Here is a 20,624-nt window from a genome sequence, read left to right on the forward strand (position 1 = left end):
AGGAATTCTCGTATGTTTCTTGATATGGATCTGTTTCGGAGTGACTTCCATATTTGTTTTTGAGTGACATCAGTACCTGTGTTTCGTTTTGCGGCCTTCCTGGCTTTACCCATGTTTCGCTTGGTGCGTGGTCTGTCTCTTGCTTCTTGGTATTGCTTGGACTGCGCTTTTCGGCTCTTGATCACGTTATACGCTAACGATTGAGTTAGGGCGGGTAGTTTTGCTCCCGAGATTCGCAGGTTGTCAGGTATGGAGATATTCACGGGGTCAGCGATTTCTTTTTGTCTACCTTCATCTGCGAGTCTGTCAGCCTCTTCGTTTCCTTCGATGCCCGAGTGTCCTTTGACCCATTTGAAGGCGGTCTTTGCTTTTCTCCTTGGAGTTCTGCTACTGTTTTTTGGATGATGTTGGCGTTCGCGACTCCGATGAATCCTTTATCCTCCCATTTTTTAATGTGTCTGGTTAGGCCCTCTACCACGAATTTCGAGTCACTATTGATTATGATATCTGATGGCCCAAATTTTTCGGCCACTTGTTCGACAGCTAGCATCTCCACTACCTGGTTCGATGGTGATAGCGTATCCGGTATTCGTATGGCCATATTTCTTGGGTCGTCGTAGTCGACGTATATTCCTGATCCTGCTTTGGCATTTGGTAATCCGTTGTCTGTGCACGATCCATCTGTGTAGATGGTGAGTGGGACAGATTCATTGTCTGGGTAAAATTCTGTGTCTGGTACGTCCTCACAGTATTCTCTGTTTGTGAAGATTCTGAAGGCATCTGCTAGCGTCCCTTTGGTTGTTATTCTAGGGTCGAATGGTTCACAGTCATTGTCACATATTCTCCATCGTACATCGGTCTTTTCGTAGTCTTCCGGTTGTGGCTTGGTGGGGTTCCATTTGTCCGGCAGCGAGTTTAGCAAGTCTCGCGCTCTCTCGTAGCACGCATTTGGGTCGGCACAGTTGTGGTTCATTCTCGTTCTTACACACGCGTTACAGCCGCAGTTTCTTTCATTCGGGTTGTGGTCCCTGTGTCTAAGGCATCGTGCTAGTTTTTCTGTTTCACCGACTGTTCTGATATTGTGGTTCTCTTTCAGACATGCGACCGGCTTCCCTAGGTTGAATAATGTCCTGGTCGCCACAGAGTGTTTGTGGTACCAGATGGGCATTTGCCTCATGATTTTCTTCGAGAAGGCCATGCCGTTCAACATCACTCCACACTTTTCACCTGTCTTTACCATTCGTTTCAAGTCCGATGGCAGATTGTTGGTTGTGGGGCCCAACCAGTTGCAGCACAGCACACTCAAAACTAAGTGCAGCACTCAGCACAGTGAGTACTAGTTACAGCACACTCATCTTCCGAGCAGCACACTCAATCGGAAGTTAACTTCCGGCTGTGCTGCATTTACCTCTGGGTGTGCTGTGAAAGGGTTAGTGCTATGTATACTTATATGCTAAAATTTCGGAAAATGTAGTAGTATGTGACAAGTCATGTGAACGTAACAGTAGTAGTGACCAAAAAAAAAAAAAAAAATCGTACGACTAGCTGGTGTTTTTTTTTTTACGGACTTTTTTGTTTACAGACAATAAATCAACATTCTACTACTTGTAGGTACCTTCTAACTAATAAATGAGATGTTATGGACATAAAATAAAATATTTGCGAGCTGCTGTGAGTGTTGTGAAAGCGTTGTGAACAACGGCGAGGAGGGATGATGGAGGTAAGAGGAAGAGAAGCAATGCTGTGCTGTTGTGTCCCACGCTCACTGATAAACGGCGCGAGCTTTGGGGGGAAGCAGGCACATGATCTATTCTCACAGTAAGTCATGCCACCTGTGAGAATAGATCATGTGCCTGCTTCCCCCCAAAGCTCGCGCCGTTTATCAGTGAGCGTGGGACACAACAGCACAGCATTGCTTCTCTTCCTCTTACCTCCATCATCCCTCCTCGCCGTTGTTCACAACGCTTTCACAACACTCACAGCAGCTCGCAAATATTTTATTTTATGTCCATAACATCTCATTTATTAGTTAGAAGGTACCTACAAGTAGTAGAATGTTGATTTATTGTCTGTAAACAAAAAAGTCCGTAAAAAAAAAAACACCAGCTAGTCGTACGATTTTTTTTTTTTTTTTTGGTCACTACTACTGTTACGTTCACATGACTTGTCACATACTACTACATTTTCCGAAATTTTAGCATATAAGTATACATAGCACTAACCCTTTCACAGCACACCCAGAGGTAAATGCAGCACAGCCGGAAGTTAACTTCCGATTGAGTGTGCTGCTCGGAAGATGAGTGTGCTGTAACTAGTACTCACTGTGCTGAGTGCTGCACTTAGTTTTGAGTGTGCTGTGCTGCACATTGTATAGCCCCGTTGGTTGTGGGCTTCCATGATTGGAGGTAGGGGTTGATCTTGTGGGTGACGTTGTCTTCCGCCTTTGGGGTTTTTACGCTGATCAGTATATCAGCGAGGTTTGCCCATTTTGGGCGTTCGTCGGTGAGCTTTAGGTACGATTGTAACCATATTATTTCTATCGCCTCATTCCGTGCTTCCAGGTCAAGAATATTCTTTCCTCCTTCTTCGAGGGGGGCGTATAATGTTTCTTTGTTGATTGTTCTTCCTTTCTTGTCGTTCCATAGGAAGTTGTGGATACGTTTCGCTATTTTTGTTTCAATGTCTTTTGGCATACCTTGTACCTCTGGTCAGATACTGGGTCATTCCTCCCACTACCATCTGGATTATTAGGCGTCTGCCTTCCATTGTTGGGTGGCCCTTCCTCCACTGATCTAGTGCTTTGTCAAATTTTTCTATAGTAGGAGTCCATATTCCTGGTTGATCAATGTGGTTTCCAATCCATGCTCCCAGAATTCAGGCTGCCTCTCCATCTCTTTTTATTCGGGCATGTTCGGAGAGTTTTTCCCCCAGCAGAGTTCTGTCCATTGTATGGTAGAGAGCTACTGTTTCCCTATATTCTTCGCTTCCGAAGGGTATGATTTCTGTTTTATTTTTGTTGAATTTCGCCCCGGCTGCTAGACACCATCTATCCAGGATCAATTCGAGGCTCCCCCAGTTGTCAGCTGCTGAGAGGTATACAGTTGTGTCGTCTGCAAAAAGTGCCGTGATTATCCGTTCTGTGTTCCCTGGCATTTCAAAACCTTTTAGGTCTGATTTTTTCGTAGTGCATTGGCCAGGGGTTCGATGGCGAGATCGAAAATTAGACAGGATAGTGGGTCTCCCTGTCTTACGCCTCTAGTCACTTTGAAACTTGTTTCACTCTTAAAGCCATTGACCACTATGAAGGTATGTGCATCGTCATATAGCGACTTTACTGTGTTGATGAATTTATTGGGTATGTTGTAGCTCTTGAGTGCACGCCATAGGTAATCATGTTTAATCCTGTCATATGCTTTTTCCTGGTCCAGCGCAACTATTAGTCCGTCTTGTTCAATGGCTTCTCCGAGCTCTATTATTCTTTTCGAGAGCCACACTTGATCATAGATGTGTCTTCCAGGGACAAATCCTGCTTGGTCGGTGTGGATTAGTGCTGGGGCTACTTTCGCCAGTTTGATGGTCAGCGCCTTAGTAAGTATTTTGTAGTCCGTGTTGAGGAGAGATATCAGGTGGTAGTTTACGATATCCGATCTTTCACCTTTTTTGTAGAGGGGACACATCCAACTCTCTGCAAAACTTGTTCCGTTTGTTTTTCCGTATTTCTCGATGTCATTGAAAAGGTGTGTTAATGTACCTATTATGTCAAATCCAGGTTTGTTCTGTTCTCGCATAGTTTCCATCAGAGAAAACCTACTTTACTAATTAGTAATAATCGGTACTAATCCAAAACTAATTTCCATTAATTGATACTAATCACTAATTGACACTAATTGATATTAATTGGTACTAATTGGGCAAAAAGTTATATGAGTTTTTCCATAAGTAATCACCCCAAATGGTAGAGAAAATCATACTTTATATACTAGTAGTAATTAGTAGTAATTAGTAATAATTAGTAATAATTGGTACTAATCCAAAACTAATTTCCATTAATTGATACTAATCACTAATTGACACTAATTGGCACTAATTGGGCAAAAAGTTATATGAGTTTTTCCATAAGTAATCACCCAAAATGGTAGAGAAAATCATACTTTATATACTAATCACTAATTGGGGCAATTGGGGCAAAAGGTTTGCATAGGTTATTACACAGAATTACAGGGGTAAATTAGATTTATATTAGAAGACAGTGTAGTAAGTGTTTCTATCACTGAAGACATTTACAAAGAAAGCAGAACACTGGTCTAAAACAGTAGTTGAAGTCCATTCTGATGGTACTACTAGGCCAAACTTGAGATGAAATTACTTATCCTCAGGTCTGCTCTCTGTAGAGTTGGTCACAGACCACAATATTGTCCAATTGCTTACATATTTTGGGAATCTACTCCCCCTATATATTACTAACTACTGGTATAGTATCATTGGTGTGGAAATAATATCTGTATGCAGTGTATTATTTTTCGCTTTTTTAGCATTTTTTGCCTAGGGGGGTCAGCTGTCACTTTCAAGGTCCAAAAATTGGTAGGCAGGCCTTTACATATATCCAGAACATTCCCCCAAACTCCCTGTGATTCAATATTTGATTTGCCTTCTTTATTGAATATCTATTATTTCCAATATTTGGGCATAAAATATTTTCATTTATATTGTCACAGGGAAACATCCTATCATCAATCTGATTGTGAATTTGGATTCTGCACACAAAAACACATACTACCACCCATCTCACCCATTTCTATCATCTACCTTACTCAGACAGTGCTGGATTGGTCAGAAATTGAATCACACCAGGGTATCAATTCTGGGAGGGGTGGGAGAGCTCAGCTAACCTCATAGTCAAATTCAGAGGGTCAGGAAACCCTAGAAACCAGCCCAGGATTACACAAAATGGATCAGTTTTCATTGAAATAAATGGATATTATTTCCGATATTTTGGAATAAATTTTATTTATTTATAGTGCAGTAGGGAGACATCCTATCATCAAGCTGATTGGAAATTCGAGTTCAGCACCCAAAAATACATAGTTCTACCCACCTCTAATATTTTTATCATCAACCATGCTTATACAGTGCTGGAATGGTTAAAATTCTGGCCAAACAATGATATCAATTCAGGGAATGGTGGGAAAAATTAACTAAGGCCAGAATCGGATTCAGAGGGTCAAAGAACCCTAGAAAACATCCCAGATGAACCTGGATTGAATCAGTTCTCATTAAAATACATGATATACACTGTTTTTCAACACAGTACAAGCACTATCTCTTCAAGGAGTGATGGGAACAATTAGATAAGCTCAAAATCGAATTCAGGGGGTAGAAAAACCCTCAAAACCACCCCAGAATCATCTAAATTGACCAGGAACTGATGAAATACAAGTTACCGCTTATATGGGGTACCCGCCGGTGTAACACAATCATAACTGCTAGCACCAGGTTCAATTCCGGTCTAATGAAAATTATAAGTATAAGCACCGTTACTACCATAACCTTATTGTAACTCTTTAATATGTTATATATATAAGTATATCTATTATTTGTATGCATAGTGCACTTAGAAAAATTTTGGACTTGAAAAAATTTCGGACAAGTCTAATACTAATAAATGTAAGTAAGTAAGTAAAATTAGTTAGGTTCTACTTCAAAATATCATAGTAGAGTATACTATAGTATAGTAATAAAATAGTACACTAAAATAGTACACTATGTAGTATACTATAGTAATAAAATAGTACACTATATACAATACAATATGGTGAAATGTCTTTTTCTATTTACCTACTAATGCCTACTAATTAGTACTAATAGAAGTATGTAAAATACAATATGGTGAAATGTCTTTTTTTATTTACCTACTAATGCCCACTAATTCGTACTAATTAATACTAATTAGTACGAATTAATTTGATAACCTAGCAAATTCATACTAATTAGTACTAATTCATACTAATTGAATTAGTGCCAATTAGTATCGATTATTATTAATTAGTACTAATTCATACTAATTCATACTAATTAATAAATCTGGATTTTCCAGATGTCGTAACGGGATTGCCAAACTTTGTATATTTCGTAGGGGATTCCATCTAGGCCAGTGGCTTTGAGGTTTGCGGATAGCCGCAATGCTTCAGTTACGTCTTTTGTTGTTAACTTTTCTTGTAGTTCTTCTGCTTCACTTGCTGTGAGGGTCCTTGGGGGATTTGCCAGTACATCTATTATTGCTTGTTCTCTTAGGTTTCGGTCATCTGTAGTGTGTTGCCTATCCTTAAATTGTATTTTGTTGTGGTAGTCTCTGGCTATGTTAGCCATCTGTGGTGACCTCTTTTCGTATGGTACATTTTCTCCATTTGACTCTGTTTGGTATTGAGTGTCTTGTTCGTTTCGGAGACGTTTTATTATGTCTCTAGGCTTTGTAGGTTTGTTAATTCTTGACCAGTATCTTCCTATGGTTTCGCCTTTAAGGGCATTTGTTGCACGCGTGCTGTCTCGTTTAGATCAGTGTCTCTTTGATTCCAAGTCAATCAATTTTTCGGTATACACAGCCATCGTGAGTGCTCTCTCCAGCCATCGTGAGTGCTCTCTCTTCTTCCTCTATCATCTGATCTCGGGAGATCATGTCCAGTTTCAATTCTGTTTCTTTGATTTGTTTGTCCAGACGTGGTATGGCAATCTTTGCGCGTTCTCGAGCTTTAGTGGTAATTTTTATTTTGAATTTCTCCCATAGCATTTGGATATTATGGTTGTCGGTGCGTTGTGTTTGTCCGTCTATTAGATCCTCAATGTTCTTTTCTAATTGTATGCCTTCAACTTTTATAAACTCGTTCAGCAGTTTGTCGCCGTGTAGGTGTAGTGGCCAAGTCCATCGTCCCCTTCCTACTTCAGGGGTTTCTTCGTTTGTTATCTTTACGGATACCATCCTATGGTCGGTCGGTATTCCGACTGTTTTGATTGACCAGTCATAGGCATTTTCCATGATGTTGTCGTGGATATATATGCGGTCAATTCTGGATTGCGATCCAGTACTTTTCTGGAGGTACGTGTACATTGTTGCCGTTGGGTTAGTTGCTCTCCAGCCATCAACTAGATTGGTTTCCGACTTCAGTTCATCTAGTGCTTCAGCAGCTGTTTTTGGGTCAGGTCGTATTGGGAATCTATTGATCGAGTCTTCAACTATGTTCATGTCCCCTGCTAGTATGTCTGGTTTCCAGATGTTTGGGTGGTTGCGGAAGAAGTCTCGTATCGAGTTCCACAGGTTCGCGTTCTCAGTTGGTGCATTTGGTGCGTAAACTCCTAGTATGGACATTTTCCGATCCTGATGCCACCTGTATTCTACTAGGATTGCATGCCCTGGGAAAATCTCCCATGAGTCAATGTTGTCAATGTTCGTATAGTCTCCGTGGAAAACTATTGCAACGCCCTTTGCATTAGGCGTGGAGGCTAATCTGGAGAATTTGATTTTTAGTTTGTTTTTGAATAGGTTTTCGATCTGGTCTTTTCGGTCATCGTTCAGGTGTGCTTCGCCGACGACAAGTATTCCAAGTTTCTCAGTTTTCATCATTTGGTTCACATGGTACCATTTATTCTGGGGGTCATTGAAGTTCATACTTCCAAGTCCCCGAATATTTAGCGCTCCAATTTTGATGGCTGCTTTTGTTTTTTTTGTGGACCGTTGATTGTTTCTCGTGTTGTCCTGGGTTTGGGTGCTTCCTATATTCACATTCTGTGTGGCATTATTCTGCGTTGTGACCCGTTCATTTGGGTGCGCTCGGTTTTGAGCTCGGAGTTCAGTTGACTCCACCGCTGGTTGTGCGGTTGTCCCCCTAGTTGTAGGGGACTGCTGTGTTTCAGCTGGTAAGTCATCATTTGTTGGTTGACTTTGCGGCGGTTGTGCCGTTCGCCTGGTTGTGGCATTTCGTAGGTTTTCTACGGCACCAGACCTCGACAGTCTGGTGGCTTCTTCCCCCCCAATTGTTGAGGAGGATTCATCAAATAGGGGGAAGGTGTTCCCCCCTACCCATCTGGCACCATCACTGGTTGGAGTGTAGCTGGGGGCGGAGCTACTCCCACCTCCGGTGTCGATGTCGTGCGCTAGGACCAAAAACCTGTTAGTAAAACCCGTTGTTGGAGAGAAACCTACATTTTGTGAGAGAGTTGTAATTGTTTGAGGTAAACATACCGTTGCGAAGAGTACATTTAGCTCGGGAAGTACGCTGATACCTTGGCTTCTTCGAGGTCTTGGGCCCTCGATTCTTCCTCTGTATCTGGTCAGGACTGCTGACGGGCAGGCACCTCCTAAATAGGACTACCCAATGTGCTTGTTTGACCAAGCGATTTTTCCTTTACCGTTTCCTGTCTCAGAGTTTCGCCTATGCTGATCAGTAAATTTGGCGGTTCAGGGTTGCACGCATAGTTCGTGCGTGTCTTCATCCAGCCCCAAAGCTAGATAAACCAGCTGCTAGGTTTGTTGCGCTAACACTGGCTGTTATGCCTACGTGTATTTCAGGTTTTGTCTACCATACACAAGTGCTCGTTTGAGTCTACGTTAGGTGTATTGTAACCAGAAGGGTTTCGAGAGGATCAGAGAGGGTGTAGGGACATGATAGTGATGGTAGTGGTGGGTTGCGTACAGTTCCCATATGAATCACTGCCTCTGTTCCTGCCTCTGTCGCTGTCTGCGCTGGCGCCGCAGGGGCATCCACGTCCTCTTGGGCAGCAACTTCTATCGGGGCAGGTGTCATTGTCAGGGTTATATCGTTTTTGGGAGGTGGGTACCCGTAATGCATGTGCCGGTCTTTTGTGCAGTTGAGAGGGCGGCGGTCTTCAATGTAGGCTTTGTGTAGCGAGAACGGGTGCATGCCCTCATTGGAGTGGAGGTGTCTGATGCCCAGGTGCAGAGCTAGAATGGTTCTGTAGACGGAGAATGGTTGGCCCTGGAGGATGATATGTGTACGATGGTTTCAGTATCTAGAGCAATGGTTTGTAGCGAGCGGCGGGCTCCGAGAACACGATTACTATGAGGAAGGTTGATATGGGGGGGTTACCGCATCAACAGCGTCGGTTGGTGATTATAGCTCTTTCGAGGTTATGTTGGGCAGTGGTGGTGTACGCTAGGCGGTAGAGTGGTAAGGGGTCCATGTGTCAGAGATGTTTAAATGTTTCGAGCATTAACTGAGCGGCCAGCGTACGTTTAGTGTCGTCAGACTGTCTCTGATTAATGGACAGAGGTAGCCCTTCGTTGAGGCATTAGACGTTTGTCTTCACTCGCTGGGTTGTTGTGCCCGTTTGCGGTGGTGAGGGTTTCCTCTTCTCCCGGTTTTGGGACCCACGGTGACTGGGTTTATACAACATGTTCATTGTTTCGTGCGGTTGTGCACTCCATAGGAAGAATTTTCTTCACGTTGTACGGTTGGGGGGCTCTACTCTCCATATCAAAAATTTTTGATGGTGGTGGTAAGAGGTCACGTTCCCCCCTTTTTCTCTAGGCCATTTTTCCTCCGATATCGCTCTTTGGACGTGGTTGCATCGCTCATTACTGAACGTTGACGGTGGTCGTTCGAAACACGCTGTCATACCTGGCCCTAGTTGACGGTTCGCTTTTGGCTCCCTATTGAAAGAGGTTCTGAGGATACGGAGAGACCTGGAAGATGAAGTTTTTTTACATCACCTTTTGAAGAACAACAGACCTGATAATTGCAAAAATGACAAGGCACTACTTCCCAACTCCTGGGAGGGTCCCCTCTGGCCCCACCTCAACGAGAGTTCGGTATGTCTTTCTTCCTCGTAATATACTTTTCAACTAACCGGCTGATCGAATACGTGTCTAGGAATGCCCACCATACTATCCTTGAATCTCTCTTTCTCGTTCCTGTAAGCTGGCTTCCTCGAACCTCGATGACTCAGAGGGGTCGGTTGGGCCCGTCAGAATTCAGAAATTTGTAGTGTGTCGTGTTGTGTAAGTAGTAAATCGAAGAAACACGATGGAAAGGGTATCATCATCAACCGCCGAAGTTGTGCAATGCAAGTAGAAACACAAAAGCCTGATGAAAAGTAACAAAACCTATAAGCTACAAGTCCAACCAACCGTTAACACCAAATCGAAACACCTACCTCCACATAGTCTTTAAAACCAACCCCAATCTCACCTCTGCCTCGGCATCCCAGGCCCTCTCTGCCTATTCTCCACCGCACACATAAACGCAACCAATGTACCTACCTCTTCCCTCCCACTAATCCCCTTAGAGGAGTCATCTCCCACTCCACCTCCACCTCCACCTGTATACATCGAATTAATGAAATGTCGCTCTACCAAAGTAGCCAAAACACCATGGAGCTCAGCAACATCTGCAAGAATGGGGGTACGCGTTGGGATTGGAATCTGCGCTGAGGCTGTTGACCTTGACAGTCGTGATGATGGAGGATGAACGTGTTGGTATGGGTTCTGATATTGGTATTGGTATGGGTATTGGTATGACTGGAGCATAAATGATGTCGATGGTCGATGGTCGATGAACTACCGTGTTTCTGATGAAATTTACTGAAAAAGACATCTCCGACATCTATAACAGGCCAAAAGCGCAACAGCGTACGAATATACTATTGATATCTGGTGCGAATTGATGGGATCAATCCGCACTGCACAATAAAGTATACCACCCATCATTTCCTGTACCTGTACCTATAGTCCATCCCGATCATTGAATTGGAAAACCCTATTCCGAAATTATGGCCCAATGGGACAAGTCGGTTCTGAGTGTAAACGTGGTACAGATGAATCTCCTATAATGCATACCCCTTGGTTGGGTCCAAAATGTATGCATTTTTAGAGAGTATGCGTTTCTAGAATATTTTTTTATATCACTTTTAGGGTCACTGTAATGGGTTCAAAAGAGCTAAAACTGTATTGTGGACCTTCTATCAGTATAGACTATTTTGGTAACCTTCCTGCCCCAAAAAAGATGCCCATTGAGGGTTTTTCATTACATATTAAAAGCCTGGGCTCAGGCCCAAGGCTTGGGCTTTCCAAACTGCAAGCCCAAGCCTTAAGCCCTCCAAAGCCTTATCTTGGGCTCAGCTCAGGCTGGCCTAGGGCCTGAGTCCGAGCCTGCACAACGGTTGGAAATGTGAAAATGGGGATGTACTATAGAGAATAGTGGAATGGATTACATGCCACAATAACGCAGTGAGGTTTCGATGGATTGATGGCGAGAGGTCCAACAACCATTACTACAGCATTTGTGACCTTGCCCGGAAGGGCCAACGACTGCCTGTGGATCCTTTCGTTTCCATTTCTGCCCCGACACTGAGCCCTTTATGCGCAGTGCCTGGGGGACAAACACACCCAAAAGTTCATACAGATTTACCGGACACCATGAAGCACATCAGAAAAGTGAAAAGGGATGAATCATACCATACAAAAGGTCACCAAGGACATTCATTTAAAAGGCAGACGCAACGGGATACCTTGACTAAATTGGAAGAGATGGCTGATGATTCTGGCGGATTCTGGAGGCTGTACAAAAAACTTAGATATCCAAGATCTCCCCCTTCATCCACAATGGTACAAGAGCTTCTTTGGATTTTCAAACCTAGGATGAATCCTCCAGACCCGACACTGTAAACTTTGATAAAATGTCCCTACAAGATCATAAGCATCGTGCAAAACAGCGGCCATTACATACACCTGCCTCTGAATATGAGGTTCTGAATTTGAGGGTCACAGTTGAGGATGTGGCAATGGTTAAGGAGAGAAGTCACTCTGAGACCATGGGTATAGATGAAACACCTTATTTGGCGATTATGGAGCTTGACAATGACGACCTTTTCTCTATGATCAATGCATGTATATGGGAAGTGGATGCTCCTGGTGCTTGGTTGTCTATTTTGATAGTGCCCATCCTGAAGGCGAATAAGGATACGACAGACCCCAAAAATTATAGGGCTATTGCATTAGAAAGCTGCTTTCTGAAAGTGGTCACATTGCTTATACATATGAAGTTCTCATGTGCAGCTAAACAGAAAGGAGTTTTACCACCATCACAAAACAGTTTCTGCGCAGGTTTTCGCACCTGCAACAACGCGTTCATTCTGCGTACTCTTATCGAGGAGACACAAGCAAACCATGAACCATTATATGTTGCATTTGATGATGTGTCAATTGTGTTTCTGTCTACAAATCAACCGGCACTGTGGGATAGATTGGAGACGTTGGGTTTTACAGGACAGTACTTTGATTGGTTAAGAGTGATATACGATAATGTGACTTTTGACATCTACGCTACCTTATGTCCATTTCAGCACATATACTAAGTGCTTTGGAACAATATAGACATCATATGAGAACTACAGTGAGCCCGAGCTGCTAGTTAAAGCTTATGGCTGCTAGAAGAGTACACTAATACAGCTGAGAAACAGCTAGAGAGCATCCCATAGAGCTAGCCTGAAAACTGTAAGGCTGTCTGAAAACTATAAGACACTATGCGAGCGGTCACTATTCAGAAAGACCACTCTCTGTACTCTATTATGCACAAAGTGATTAAGGGATATTAGGTTGAGGCTTATGCTTCAGTACTGGACTTGTAGCTAAGAGGGATGAAGTCTTAAACAGACTCCTAAAAGAGAGAGAGCAAGCACTCTCGAACAAAGATGGACTTAGAGAAAGCCGTGCCGAAGTGTTGAGCGCTAGCAGTTCATATGGACTGAGCGGATGCTACGGAAAGAAGTAAAACACACGCCCAAGACCAAGGACGAGGTGAAGGCAAGTGCAAGCGATCGGAGAGGTGTCCGAACATGTGCAAGCATCAGAGAGAGACTGTCTTCAGACAGGTCAGAGAGAGCTAGCACTCTTGGATAGGATTGAGGATCGGATTCCATGTGCCGAACCATACGAGTTCTCGCTAAGAGACTAACCACCGATGAATAGAGACCAGTGACGTTAAGAGCTAGACTCTTCCAGACTGTGTGCAGATGCCTGGTGGAAAGAGCTAGCGAAGTCAGAGGCATATGCTAGCGGTATTAGCGAGCGAGAATGCAGCTAGATAGCATCGCCTGCAAGAACCCAGCATGGGCAGCCAAGCCCAAAGACGATTTGTAAGCTAGTGTAGAAATTGTATATATACCAGGCTTGTATCTGTAGTTAAGGCAAGCAAGTACTGCCAGTGTGTAGGAAAGTTTCGGAGTGACTGCCCACACGTAGCCTCCAAATAGAGATTAGATTTGCCCTGTTAAATCAGTGATTGGATAAGAGATTGGATAAGAGCGAGCAATTCAGAGAACAGTCTTTGTATTGAGTTTCATAGTCCACAGAGGACCCCTAGCTTTCCACTCTCCTTTCTAAGTCCACTGGACCCAAAGCAACCCTAATACAAAACCCCTAGCTGTTCAAGTGCATAGCACAGATAGCTGTAACTAAGAGCTAGCTTTCCCTAGTCTTTAGTATCACCCTTTTTGAGATAAGAAGTGTACCCTTTGACAAGCATTTCCACCCTTGCAATTCTTCTGGGGTGTTGAGTGGTGATAGACTCTTCACAACTGGGATAGCTATATTGTTGAGGATTGATTGATTTGTCAGTGCTACACATAGCACTGATAGGTTGGTTTGTTCTTGAGGATAGAGGTTGATATATCATTCCCAGCGCCCATTATCTGGTAGGCCTGTAGTTCACTCAAGTTGCGTGTAGGAGTCACATAGTTCTCGGGTAGTTGCAGCCAGCATTGTCCAAAAATGATCACTGAGATGTTGACGATAGGTTGCATGAATGTTCAGAAGTCCAACAAATCATACTGACCAAACAGAGGATTACAGCAGGGCCCTGACTGGGCAATGTGGGTGCCGCAGAGTTGTCCGGGTAGGCCGAGGTGGCAACATATGTAAGTCATTTTGTACATAAAGTCAAAATGCTGTTTCTAAGTTGTTCCCCCCCCCCCCCCCCTGACCACCACCCCTCAGGCCTCAGGTGTCCTCTCTCTTTTCGATTTTTCCTAAGTTCATAAGCCACTCACACTTGAAGGTCGACTCTCAAGATGACACCGCTTCAAGTGTGAGTTTCCGAGACCTTCATGTAATATCACTGCCACTTATACAAGCTTTGCAGACTTTCCCAATGTCCTCCTACATCACTCCCAAATCACTCCGCTCTGACCACTCGTTTTCCAACTTCTCTATAATCTGCTTACTTTCAATAGATGGTATTAATAGTATAGTAGTACTATCCTGTATCTCATCTGCTGAATGCCAGCTGTTTCCAAATAATTAATCTGTGCCTGCAATTTTGTCTACAATTGAACCGTAAATAAGCAATGACGGATCTCAGAATATCTGGAATAGGTAGTCTGATTCAGGGCTAAATGTATTACGCCGTGGACTGGGGCTCGTTTACAGTCAGATTATCGCCCCTAGTGTAGAACTCAAGTCTCACATAGTGGCGGTAATGGGCGAAGAATACCACTCAAGAGTCAACCTAATATCAGAGCTACGGGAGTAGCACCAACACCAAATCAACCCAAAAACTAGTAAACCTCCGTGTAAAGTCTATCAATAACTCTACACACCAGGAAAGATTGCAAGGGTGGACTGCTTGGCAAAGGTTACGCACAAGATCACAGTCTCAGTATCGTATGAAGTTCTTATGAAATCAATGTGTAACTGCAAGTGTAAAAAAACACCACAGCTACGGGGGTTCTAGGGTTTGTAGGGGCTCTGTTTATTGTCCAGTGGACTAAGTGGGACTATGAATTTCGTCTACGGTAAGACTAATTCGAACGATTGGAGACTATTGCCCTCGACGGACACGAAAACTAAGTCCTCGGCGGACACGAACGCTAAGACCCTCGACGGATCACGAAACAGTAATCAAGACCTCGGCGGCCTACGGACGGATAGTTCTCTAGTTTGACCTCGACGGTCTCGTATAGTTCAAATCAAATCTTATCGTTTCACTGCACAAAGACAGGGCAAATCTCTCTATTGGTGTCAAGAGCAGTTACTCACGGGCAACCCACTCAGGACTTTCCTACGCACGGGTAGTACTTCTTTATCTACGGATACATGAGCTGCTTTTATACTACTTCTACGCTAGCTTTGTAATCCTATCTCTACTTGTTCTATTTCTAAAAATAATGCACCGTAGCTACGAATCCATGCGGAGTCTTATCGCTAGGGACTGCTACATGTGCAGAATCTTGTCTACGGAGCTTTTCCGTATTCGAATCATATGTTTTTGGACCAATCTGGACCGTTCTTCATTCTTGTTTCAGCATGTAGAATGGACCTACATAGGCGTACCATATGGTATTTCCTGCCTACGGACTTTATCCTGCATCTCGATGTTATCAAATCATATGGACTTTGTGTGTCCAAGTAGTTCCAGCATATGGATCCAGAGTTCCGAATCGCCATAGCACATGAACAGCGTGGACTCCAAGATCCGTTGTTCATTCCTGCCTGGTTCCTGGGTACTCTATCTGTGATCTGGGATCTGTATCATGTCTTTTTTGTCTTTTCCTCAGATCGGGACTCGATCTACGGTCATATCAAATTTCTCCTAGTCTGTGTGGTCCAATGTCCGATTTCTTGTCAACTAAATCCCCCGTAGAAGTAGGTACTCCTAGTATGAAGGTCTTTTGACTTTGTTAAGTTCTGCTACGAACGGTTCTGTGAAGACTACAAGTCTTCTAATAGTACAATCCCTTGATATGCCAGTGCATAGTAGAATGTAGAGAGTAGAACTCGGTGAATTACCGCTTAAGTCCTCTGCTCATAGTGTTCTACAGGTTTCGAACGGTCATACAGTTTTCTGACACGATCTACGGCTCTCTCTAACTGGTCTAGCTGCGCCGACGGCACATCCTACTAGCGGCACTAGCTTTAACTAGCAATTCGGGCTCACTCTAGTTCTTAATACGATAAATATCGCTCCGTAGCACTGTTCTAAAGTGCAAAAAGAACCTTGTAGCATAGTCAACTAAGTCGCATTAGCGGGTAGCTCAGTGATAACTCTCGCATAGTAATCGCGTAGTTGTCGTGTAGTCGTGTAGTTCGCAGGCAGTTTACATAGGACTACTGTAGAGGGGGGGCTAGCTATGGAACTACATGAACTACCTGAGCTACTGTAGTGCTATGTAGACCTCCAGCATTTTCCAGATGTAGTCATATCATATTTTTCCTAGTCTAGAAGGTCCTATGTCCAAATTTTTGTCAACTAAATCCCCTGTAGAAGTAGGTACTCCTAGTATAAAAGTCTTTAGACTCTGTCAAGTTCTGCTACGAACAGTTCTGTGAAGACTATAAGTCTTCTAATAATACAATCCCTTGATATGCTAATTCATAGTAGAATGTAGAGAGTAGAACTTCGCAATCTATCATTTAAGTCCTCTGTTTATAGAGGTCTACAGGTTTTGAACAGTCATACAGTTTTCTGACATGATCTACAGCTCTCTCTAACTGGTCTAGTTGAGTCTACAGCACATCCTAATAGAGGCACTAGGCTGTTATGAACCGTTCACTTTTCTGGCCCACTGAAACATACTAACCAATGGACAGTCCCCCTATAATTTTCTACCAACAAACCCTACTCAATTCTGCCATACACACAGCCTGTACAGCCTTGCTGAGTACTCTGTGCTGAGTACCCCTCATTCCCTGAGGACTCTTTTACTAATTTTCCCTAGAAAACCCCTTTTCCGAGTATACACTTCATCCCGGCAGCTTTTCATTACTAAATTCTCTCAAGAAATGCTTGTGCTGAGGTTACACCTCAACTTTATTTCTTTGTACCCATTTACATAACTGTAGAGTATAAAAACCCTGAGGTTTCCTCTTGAAACCTCAGCCTAGATATTTTTTGTACCCTTTTCCCCCAAGTTATCTATCCTCTAAACTCTTACCTCTTATTTTTACTACTGAATATACAATATTCAACCTTACAAGCCCACTCACTGTGTGAACAATCTCAATTACAATCTCATAACATTGTTGCATCAAACCTCTTAAAGACATCACCAAATCACCCTTTGCTTGGCAAAGTCACCCCATATTATTCACAAACTGTACAATACAGGTAGATATTCTAACTAATACAATTTGCCTCTAATCCCATCTAGCCTTGATAGTTATAGTGAGTGTGCAAAGTGCACAACTTCTGACATAGGCTTTAACTAGCAATTTGGGCTCACTCTAGTTCTTTATACAATAAATATTGCTCCATAGCACTGTTTAAAGTGTAAAAAGAATCTTGTAGCATAGTCAACTAATCACATTATCTTGTCACACATTCCTTCCTTCCTCTCCTTCATCCACCATCCACCACACTTTCCACAACCTCATTTCAAACCTCACAATCAGTCACTCCCTTATTATATGGTAGGACTGACTTGAACTCTGGCAGAAGACTGTCAAAATTGCCACCAAATGTATTGGATAAAACTACAAGAGCAGGTTGTTCAGTGGGTCCCTTATTTTTTTACTGCCTGCTTTGCTATAGATTGTGCTTTAATAGATTTTTAGGCTCCTAGGATTTGTTCTCAACAAACAAAAAACCATGTTTAAGGCTTGGAATACCTCTCAGGGTTGTTACTCTCTGGTGTTACTATGAGTAACACTTTCTTTGGGTCCGGGTTGTTGCTCACAGGCATACAGGACTTTACACTATGTGACCGGAGCAGGATATAATAGTTTGAGATAATTTAAATTTATCATATATAAATATGACTACCTGTAACTTATGCCGGCACTGTTAATATACTTAACATATTTCATTTCTCTGTTGGCAGTGTGGTGAAAATGAAGAACTAAATTGGAGAGATTGTAAAAATTTGCATCAATTAAGGACACTCAAAGCATGCAAACTATTCAGAATAATCACACATTTGTGAAAATTTGCAGGGGAGATGTTGAAATATCAAAATTCATGCAAAATAACTCACTGTCACAATTTTGACATCTTGGTGCAAATAAGTACAGATTATTACTGATACATGCAAATCTGTAAATCAGGTTTTTCCTGATGCACAGGGTTGTTATTATCAGCAGGATTTTAATCCCTTCTCTGGACCCTGTAGAATGCTGAACGACCTGACATACATGTATAACACATGTCATGCTGTTTTCAGAAATCAAAGTTGGCCAACCCCTGCCATCTAATGCAGTCAACCCATTTACAAATCAGTAAATGCATGCAATGACAAGAGGAATGATATATCGAGTGTACAAGAGAGATTTTGAGAGAGATGTCTATCATATCTGTGGAAGGTATTAATGTCACAAGACACAAATGGACACTCTGTATGTATTCCATCATCCATATCTCTTTCTAGGTCCCAGCATGTAGAAGGTATAGAAAATGAAGTTGACCCAGCAGATGACAGTGACAGTCTTGTGTGCTGTGACTAGTGTTCTCATCAGTTTGGGCTAGTGCCAGTTTGAAACCATACTGTGAACCGAATTGCCAAAATGGTTTGCCGAAAAAACCAAATATAGAACGGTTTTGGCCCGAAAAACCCTGTTTTCGAACCACGCGACCCAGTGGGTCACTTGTACCTATTAGTCACAAGAAATGTGACATCAGAGCACCATCACTGTCACATCAAAGTAATGCCATTTGCCATCATTGTCACAAAAAGTAGTCAAAAAGTTTAATATATTTTTCTGGGGAAAATTTACTCGGGAACCGCAGTTTAACCAGTTTGGGTCAGGTTTTTGGCCTGAACCATGTCCCTGAATGGTTCCTGCTGACCCATCAAAGCCCAAACTGGTACAAACCGCGCCGAACTGAACCAAACATGCTGACAATAACACTAGCTGTGACTACTAAGTCCTGCCAGACTGTAGTGCTCAGTAAGCACAGGTGACTGAATTTCGAACATTTAATCAAAAGGGTTAAACAGAAATAGAATCAAAGAGATTCTAAGAGTGTGTTGCAGATATAAAGACAAGTCTACTCACCAATTTTTGGGACTTAGAGGTGACAGCTACACTGGCATCAGCAAAATAACATAATCCTTTTTGCCTTTTTTAGGCTTTTTTCGACTTTTTTGATAGCAGGCAAGTCACAAGGCACTTTTCGTTTTGAGATAAGAAAGGCGTAATTACTCTGTCCAATTTTTTTATAATTCTATTTACTTCTATTTGCATGTTCATACTCGAAACCAACTTGTCCCAAAAGGAACATAGATTGCGGCTTGACGGCTTTTCCGTATTTTTTTGTGGGGAAAAAGCTGAAAAAAGCACTGTGTGTTTACTGATAGGCTGTCTTACTGACCATTGAAGAAGACCTGTGTTTATTGATTATTTAATTTAAAAGGTAAACAGAAATTGAATCAGAGGGATTACTAGAGTGTATTGAAGAAATAAGGACAGGTATGCTCACAAATTTGTGGCCTTAGAAGTCACACCTGCACTTTTTGGTTGGCCATCGAGAATTGAGATTGATCGAGAACGAGTGGCGACGACTGCCAGCTTGCCTGCTCGGTCAATTGCACTTCCTGGAATAACTCACAATTTCACGCTAGCCTTCATACAGACTGTCAGTACTATTCAATCGGTCAACACCACAATAGGTCTACGCAGCTCACATTGAATCGTAATGTTTCACGGGTGGAGGTGGGTCAGTCTATCGGACCTGTCTTCTTCTTGACTGACCGTTATTCCGGATTCCGGGTTGGAAGTGATCGAAGAGCTTATAAAAGAGTACCCACAAGTCTTCCAATTCTCCAGAGCACAACCCACATAGTTTGCACATAGTTCTTCAAACCAATCGCTCATCCATAACCACCATGCCTTGCTGTTGCTACATTCATACCTACGGTTCCACCCTCCCCGAAAACGGCATTCTTTGCCGTGGCTTCAGTCTCATCACCGACAGCGGACGCGTCGAGTTCAGGGTCACCACCGACGGTAATCTCGAGCTTCTTGGCGACGGCAAAAAGCTCTGGTCCGTCGAAGGACAAAACGCGTCTTATGTGAAGATGCAAACTGACGGAAACTGTGTCGGTTACAGACCAGATGGAACCGTGATGTGGCAATCCAACACCGTTGGCAACGGGCACCTGTACAGTCTCGTTGTCCAGGAAGACGGAAACCTCGTCGTCTACGCCAAAGGTGGTACTGAAGCCGTCTGGGACTCCAACACTCAGGGTCGAGTCCAGGGAGCTGGATTTACGTATCCCTGGGGCGACACTCTCCCCGAAAACGGGCTACTAGGTCGTGGCTACGCACTTATATCCAAAAACGAACGCGTCGAGTTTAGGGTCTTGGATAATGGCAATCTCGAGCTCATCGGAGACGGCAAGACACTTTGGAGTATCGAGGGGAAAAAAGCAGGTTTTGTGGTTGTGCAATCCGATGGGAACCTTTGTGGTTATACATGTGAAGGTGCCAATGTTTGGGCCACTATGACCAACGGCAATGCACACCCATACCAGCTCATTTGCCAGGGCGATGGGAACTTGGTGGTCTATGCCGCGGGTGGTAGACCCGTCTGGAACTCCAACACTGCAGTGATCCACTAAATTGATGGTAAGCAACACGCATGGAAGCAGCCACTGATAAAGTCTGACTGTGTAACATTTATGCA

The 20,624-nt window shown here is 43.1% G+C and overlaps 2 protein-coding genes across 2 annotated transcripts; one reads left to right on the forward strand and one right to left on the reverse strand.

Annotated features, from left to right (window-relative positions):
* Window positions 1–8,594: 8,594 nt before the first annotated feature.
* On the reverse strand, window positions 8,595–8,795 carry E1B28_001882 (uncharacterized protein; the record flags this gene model as incomplete). Its single annotated transcript, XM_043147858.1, has 1 exon — window positions 8,595–8,795. The coding sequence occupies one exon, from the start codon at window positions 8,793–8,795 to the stop codon at window positions 8,595–8,597; it is 201 nt and encodes a 66-aa protein (XP_043016572.1).
* Window positions 8,796–19,824: 11,029 nt separating this feature from the next.
* Window positions 19,825–20,559, forward strand: E1B28_001883 (uncharacterized protein; the record flags this gene model as incomplete). Its single annotated transcript, XM_043147859.1, has 1 exon — window positions 19,825–20,559. The coding sequence occupies one exon, from the start codon at window positions 19,825–19,827 to the stop codon at window positions 20,557–20,559; it is 735 nt and encodes a 244-aa protein (XP_043016573.1).
* Window positions 20,560–20,624: the final 65 nt, after the last annotated feature.

Source organism: Marasmius oreades, chromosome 1 (genome assembly GCF_018924745.1).
Source record: "Marasmius oreades isolate 03SP1 chromosome 1, whole genome shotgun sequence".
NCBI lineage: Eukaryota > Fungi > Basidiomycota > Agaricomycetes > Agaricales > Marasmiaceae > Marasmius > Marasmius oreades.